Source organism: Oryx dammah, unplaced genomic scaffold (genome assembly GCF_014754425.2).
Source record: "Oryx dammah isolate SB20612 unplaced genomic scaffold, SCBI_Odam_1.1 HiC_scaffold_5, whole genome shotgun sequence".
Classification (NCBI taxonomy): Eukaryota; Metazoa; Chordata; class Mammalia; order Artiodactyla; family Bovidae; genus Oryx; species Oryx dammah.
In genome coordinates this window covers 85674226-85681799 of record NW_024070189.1, presented here as the reverse complement: position 1 = coordinate 85681799, position 7574 = coordinate 85674226, and the positions used below count along the sequence as shown (strand labels likewise).

The 7574-nt window shown below is 37.2% G+C and overlaps 1 protein-coding gene across 1 annotated transcript in view; it reads right to left on the bottom strand.

Moving 5' to 3' along the window:
• Positions 1–3131: 3131 nt before the first annotated feature.
• CHSY3 (chondroitin sulfate synthase 3) overlaps positions 3132–7574 on the bottom strand; it is a 284726-nt gene continuing 280283 nt past the window's right edge. Inside the window, exon 3 of the mRNA XM_040241773.1 lies at positions 3132–6115. Coding sequence (XP_040097707.1) covers positions 4553–6115 — 1563 coding nt within the window. The 3' untranslated portion in view covers positions 3132–4552. The remainder of the gene's footprint in view (positions 6116–7574) is intronic.

The following is a 7574-nucleotide window of genomic DNA, read 5'->3' as shown; positions in this document are numbered from 1 at the left end:
TATGCCATCAATATTTAAGAACAAATGGGGGTTTAAGTGGCCAATTCCCCGGATTACCTATAATCCCCTCTTAGATATTCACACTAAGTTCCTATGGGGTGCAGAACCATGGATGCAGATACTCAGAAAGCATGAGGAATTAGCGAAGGAAAGGCAGATGGCCACATAATGAAAAGTATGGTGATATCTTCATTCCCGCATGCACATCGCATCACTGTGGCCCAGATGAAGCTACAAATACTTTATTGGCTATTTGCGACTCATCTTGATGTATTTCACCTGACTAAACATTTTTTTTTTTTTACCTGATTAAAAAAAGAGGAGATGAAGGAAGATACTAAATCTCTTTCTAGGTCCAAGTCTGCCTTAGGCTACTCCCTCCAGGACAAGGCAGTCCTAGGTAAGGGCTCAATAGGCCTGGCAGCACTACCACCTCTGAGCAATACTAACACTTACGTATGCAATCTAGAAAAATGGTGCTGATGAGCCTATTTGCAGGGAGGAATAGAGGCACAGATGCAGAGAACAGACTTGTGCATGCAGAGGGGGAAGGAGAAGATGGGACAAATTGAGAGAGTAGCACTGACATATGTATACTACCATGTGTAAAACAGACAGCTAGTAGGAAGCTGCTGTATAACACAGGGAGCTCAGCTCAGGGCTCGGTGATGACCTAGAGGGGTGGGAGGGAGGCTCAAGAGGAAGGGGGTAAATGTACGCTAATAGCGGATTCACGTTGTTGTACAGCAGGAACTAACACAACATTGTACAGTAATTATACTCCAATTAAAAAATAAATTAAAAACCAGGAAAAAAATAAAAGAAAAGGGACCTCATCTTCTGAGTCCTCCTCCCAGAAGAAGAAATTGCCCAGGGATAATCTGAAAATGCAACCATGAACAGTCAGAGTGGCCCAGCTATGGGGCTGCTGACTAGAGGTGGACTTCAGCTTTCTCATATGAAAAACAAGGGGACGTTGTTAACTTACCTTTCCAGTGAGCATTTAGTCTCTTGGTTGGACTATCAGTTCACACACTTGGATATTTCATTCCAGTAGTTCCCATTTATTAACTAGGCAAAAAAGGCTCAACTCTTAGATTCAGAAATATATCAGCTGCATCACGCTAAGTCTGTAAGGGTAAAGTGACATACACAAGTCAAGCAATTATGCAGTGGCTTTCATTGTGGACAGCTTCTGCTCTTAGTTGGCTGAACCACGGAAAAGGGCTGCTGCTGGCATTGGGAATTCTGAAAAAATTTTCCTGCTGGCTGAGGTCCAATGACTTGCAAGCAAGTAGATAGAAGAAATCCTCCTCCAACACAGTGCTACTCAGAGAGAGCCGGCAAAGTGGGCAAAGATTAGGATCAAAGCCTGCTGCTGCTGCTGCTGCTGCTGCTGCTGCTGCTGCTGCTGCTGCTGCGTCACTTCAGTCGTGTCTGACTCTGTGTGACCCCATAGATGGCAGCCCACCAGGCTCCCCCGTCCCTGGGATTCTCCAGGCAAAGCCTAAAGAGGCTCTAACTGAGCAAAAGATCAGCAAACTTCTCTCTGTCGAGAACAAGCAAAGAGCCAATCAAGCTGAATAACAGATCAAATGTGGCTATGGAGTCGGCTGGATCTTTCCTCCCCCATTGTCCCCTACATTCTCCCCAACAAATGAAAAGCCATGGGTTACAGTAGAAAGACGGGTGCTTTCGATTCAGACAGTAATGAGCATAAATTTCTTAATTCTAAAACAAGCCAACTGTGTGAATTCAGGATAAGTTACTTCATGACTCATGGCCTCAGTTTCCATATCTGTTGAAGAAAGAGAATCAATATTCTGAGAGCTATCGAGAGGATTACATATAAAAGGATAATATAAATAAAATGTACAGTGTTATATTGAGTGAACAGAAGGTGATCAATAAGATGCTGCTGAAGGTTAATGAAATGGCTGTTGAGCTGATATTTAAATGGAACATCTATAGCTATCCAAATAAAGTAATGCCAATAACACACACATACTGTGCTTCAGGCGGCATTCACATTGTGTTACCCTTCAACCATGGGGTTTTAACTAATAGATACTCCATGGGCAGAAAAACACTCTTAGTTTTGCTAGTATCATTTCAATAAATTTTCAGTCAAGAAATATTGCAGTACCTGAAAAAAATCATAGGAAAGCTAATGCAAAATTATAAAATAGAATTTAAGTACATTTATTTTAGTTTCAGTACAGCACGCATGTGTGTAATTAAGTCCAAATGAGATCTCTGCATTCCCTTGTTTCATCAGAGAAATGATGAAAGTGGAGAATGCCACCTCATCCCTGGGCAGGTGCCTCACGACTTTCTAACACTTGGAGGGGTTTTAAATGAGGCCCTTTGCATTTATTCCTCAGTAAAACTCTACTATTTCAGTTGCCCTAATTAAAGAGGAGATCCTGATTTCTTTTTTCCATTAATAACATCATTAATAATTATTATTTAGTAATAAATCTTCCCAAGTGACTATCTTTACTGAATATAAGTATACTTATTACAAGGAAAATAAAATCTGCAAAAGAGCTAAGAGCACAATGCAGGAAAAGAGCTATTAGAAGAGGTTTGTGAAGGACAGAGACAAACATGAGAGCAGAGATCAACTTTGAAAAGTCAGCCTTGTCAAGATTTTTAACATCTAAAAGTGTCATTAATTCCTCTCTAATGAATCTTACATTACTAAGATTATATGTTTCAGTCAAGGAAAGTGCCATATTTGTCACAATATTAAGCAATGTTATTTTTTTGAAACTCCTAAAAGGTCTTTGCTAAAAGAGATGGTTGGCACATAAGAAAGTCATTACTAAGGCAAATGCTATATGACCTTAGGACAATCAGTTCCAAATAATGGCAATAACTTACAATGCTTTCAAATCAATTTTGATGCAAATTTTAGTGTTCTAGTTTGAAAAAAGAAAATCAAAGTATAAAACAGCATGTATAATATGCTACATTTTGTGTATCAAGGGAGAAGAAAATAAATATATGTCTTTTCTGCTTATGAAATTGTAGAAAAACATGCACACAAACATACATACACCTAAAATGGGGGTTTTGTGCAGTTAAGGGCAGATTTGGGTGAATAGAGAGTGAGACTGACAGCGGTAGACATTGGAAATTTTTGTTTGATTTTGGAACTATGCAAATATATTACTTATTTACAAGATGAAATTTTAAAAATATGCTTTCACAAGAGCTTCTTATACAGATTTTCATTTTTTCTTACATTTATTGAATAAGATTATATTTTTCTACAAACTGGGCACTACTGATTCAGATTTGAGAAAGAATGGTATAGAAATGAAACATTTTCCTATGTGTTTTATAAATAGCAATATAATTGCAAAATTAATTTTATATTTATAATTTCTGCATTTATTTTCGTATCTTTGTGCCATCTGCCAACCTGTATTAAAATCTTTTCGACCTATTCTTGGTTCAGTTTGATTACAAAGCTAATAAGATCGAAGAGGAATACTTCCTCCAGATTGTAAATTATTGACTAAACAATTGCTCATTTTAATCACTTATGAAAGCCAGAACTCAAAGCATATTGATATAAATATCATGCCCATAATCCCTTATTAATGTTTCCAGCCTTTGTAGCAAGCATGCTTTGGTGACTATGACCATTATGAAATACATCAAATTTGACCAAAAGGAAACAACACAAATTTTTCAGTGTTTTTGAAAAAGAATACTGTCATACCTGTTTTATTATAAATAACCAGGTTCTGTCATATTTTATCTTCTTGCCAGCAAATGAAGGACATTGTTTCATAAAGCTTCTAAAATGTACATGAATATTTAATTAAATCATATTTCCTTGAGAAAATAAAGTTCATTCGCATTTATAGCAGACAATTGTGAGGAGTAAGATAATTGTCATAAGACCAGGGTAGCCAGTACCGGTTGCTTGTGGAACAAAACTCCTCAAATTTTTAAAACTTTTTTTAAAAAATAAACTTACAATCATAAGTGTTCATTTACTTTAAAAATCCTAAAGATGAAGAAAATTATTGTCTATATATTTAAGTCCTTGTATAAATTACAAAACTCAAGTTTATGTTACAGAGTCCCTTCCCCATAGGAAGCATAAAGCACTTTTGTGGTACCTTTCACCAGTAAATATTTGTATCACATTGAATTTGACAAACGAAAGAAAAGTCGATATTGCATCTTAAAGCCCCAAGAGAACATTCTTCTAAGCTGTCTCTCATGTTGAATGAGCTTCAAAAGTCATTTGATTGCCACGATTTAACTCAATCTCAAATAAAGATATATAAAAGTAATATGCCTATTGACTTCAGTAGAAATCTGAAATATCAGTGAACTGCAGACTCTTCTTGTTTGAGGTCAACAAACACTCTTTGGAAGACAACCAAGAGTAGTTTAAGACCTGGACAACAAAATAAAATTATAACAATAATAATTATAATAATAAAAATAACAACAATAAAATTAAACAACAACAACCAACAATGAGGTAAACTCCCCTTTAAAAAGGCAATATGTGTTGCCCGGATTGTCAGGAGAGAGTTCGATTGTACCTGACACCCAAATGTTTTTCCAACCATAGTTCAGCCAGTTGCACGGTTGAGGCAAAAGTACTTGCCTTGGATCCTAAGCACATCTTATACTGCTTAGGGTCCAAGTTAGGGTCACAATGAACTGGATGGAAAATGTGGACCACTCCTACTTCTTGACTTCTGAAGGGCTTCAAGCCAGATAGAATGACTTTATTGTAGAGATCTACATCTTCCAGTCCCCAGCCTTGTATTGAGGTATCAAATCCACCTGCACCCAGAAGATCACTTTTATAAATACAGGTAATTCCATATCCGTAATCTCTCCAGAATCCAGTCTTCTTTGAGAAGACGAAGTCGTCATCGGTTGGGGGGTTCCCCCCGTTGGTTACCTTTGGGTCATACTGGCTAAAGATGATGGGGTAGTATACCTGTTGTCCCTGAATTGTATTGTCTCTACATCGTTGGAGAAAATCTCCTCTGAAGATCAAGTCAACATCACAAAATAGCAGCAAAGTATCATTGTCAAACTGGGAAGATCCCATTTCAAGACCAAGACCTCTGGAAAACTCCCCCTTCATGGGGATCAGGGTGATTTCTGCTTTGGGGTACTTGTTCTGATATTCTTGTATAAGCTCAATATGCTTGTTGGAATCCTGGCCAGAATCCTTACTGAAAAGGATAATGATCAGTTTTACATTCTGCTTTGGGATAAGACAAGTGTTTTCAAAGTTCTCCATGAATCTCAAGAAAGTCTCATACCTTCCAATGAGAGGAACAAGAATGTGTATTTTCTTTTCACTGTGCCCTCCCACTTCTTTGGCACCTTGAAAAGAAGATAGTATCTTTAAAGAATTAGATATAAAGGAGAATGACTGAGTGTCACTGTTAATACTCTCTACAAGGCTGTTGACATCTAGCTCTTCAGTTTCTCTGAAGAAAGGCTTGCTGAACAACTGCTGAAGATAGGCATGGCGTCTTACTGGCACAGTCAGTTTCCTCCCCTTGTGTCTTTTGTATAAGAGAAGTAAATCCAAAATGTACTCCACCCCATGCATGGGATCAACCCTGCGGTAGCCATACTGAATTTCTTTGAAGTCAATGAGCCGTCCTCTAGTCTTGGCATTCTCATTGATCATCTCCATCACCTGTAGGACGGTATCATCCAGCGCTGTTCTCAGGATGCTATTGATGCTCTGTCGAGGGGGCTGGTTCTCAGATGCTGAGTAAAGGAGTTTCCCTGTCAGGAACTCCCATTCGATCACTTCATCTCTCTCCCGAGGCTGGAAGTGGTTGAAAGAAGGCATTACTCCCAGCTGCTGGTCCTCTTTGCTCACTTCGCTATTACTAAGCTTGCTCATCAGCGCACTCTCCCGGTGGAGCTGGATGGTGCGGTAGCGCAGTTCAGAAATTTTGCGGCTGAGCATGTAATTATGAAGCCTGTACTGGTAGGCGGGCCTTTTGTTTGGATGAAGTGTTATGGCTGCATGGATTTTGCTGTTGTGAAGGTCTTGGATATAACCCTTGCGATTGTGTTCATAATTTTCATGGAACAGTTGTTGCATCTGAAAAGTAGAAGGAAATCAAGATGTTAAAGTAAGTTTTAAAAGAAACTAAGCAATAAAAGTTAAACTAAAATATTTAATAAGAATTACTTATACCATAGTTCATAACAAAAAGACATAACATATGAAAAATGGGAAAAAATCTTTAATGGGCTCTTCACAAAAGAGAATATGTAAATGCCTGATAAACATACAAAACATTTCTCTCGTTCATTCATCACCAGTGTAATGCAATTTAAAGTCACAATGTGATATTTAACCTACAAAAATGGCTAATGCACTGTCAAAGTATTAATAGCAGATTTGGAACTCTCATACACGACTGGTGAGACTGTAACTTGGTTCAACCACTGTGGAAAACTATATTGACTAAAGTGATCAGATGCATTCCCTGTTACTCAGTAATTCTACTCTTAGAAATATGCCCAATACAAATACATGCATACATTTACCTAAATATATATATATATATTTTCAAAGCAGTATTATTCATAATACACCCAAACTGAAAGCAACGTGAATGTACATCAAGAATTGATAAATAAATCTAATAGAAAATAATACATCAATTAAAATAAATGAAATACTACTACTTAACAACACAGACAAACTCACAAACAAGTAAAAGAAGCCATGTACAAATGAATACATTTTATATGATTCTATTCATATGAAATTAAGAAACAGGTACAGCTAACCGATGCAGTTAGCTCTAAGAATACTGACCAAAAATCCAGAAAGGGGGCAGGAAGCTCTGCAGTGTTAACAGTATTGTATTTGCTGATCTAAGTCATGGTGACACATATGCATTTAATTTGTGAACATTCACTCAGCTATTACCTAAGATGTATTTGCTATCCCCCAATTAATAAATAACTTTCTTTTAAAAATATGCATATACATGTATGTAAAACCAGGTAGGTTTTTTGATATGTATGTACATAAATGTGTGTGGATATGTGAGAAGAGAGAGAGAGAATATGAATATCAGAATTTTCCTAGCAAAGGTGACCTAAAAAATGTAAGACCAATACCATGGCAGATTCTTTATCTCCAGTATTTCTCCTGGTTCTTATTCTATACTGTTAGATTTTCAAATCAACATCATATGACCTTGAAGAATGTAACAGCAGATATTCTGATATGGATTTTAATGGCAACCCACTCCAGTGTTCTTGCCTAGAGAATCCCAAGGACGGGGGAGCCTGGTGGGCTTCCGTCTATGGGGTCGCACAGAGTCGGACACGACTGAAGCAACTTGGCAGCAGCAGCAGCAAGAGAGTTTAGTTACATCCAATATTTTTTCCTAAAAACATATACCAATTTTTATTTAAAACTTTGATGTTAAATTAAATCCATATGAATGGGCTATTATATCTCTAATTTTGTATTATTATCCTTCACCTGAAATTGCCTCAACATATTACTTTCACCTGAAATTGCCTCAACATATTACTTT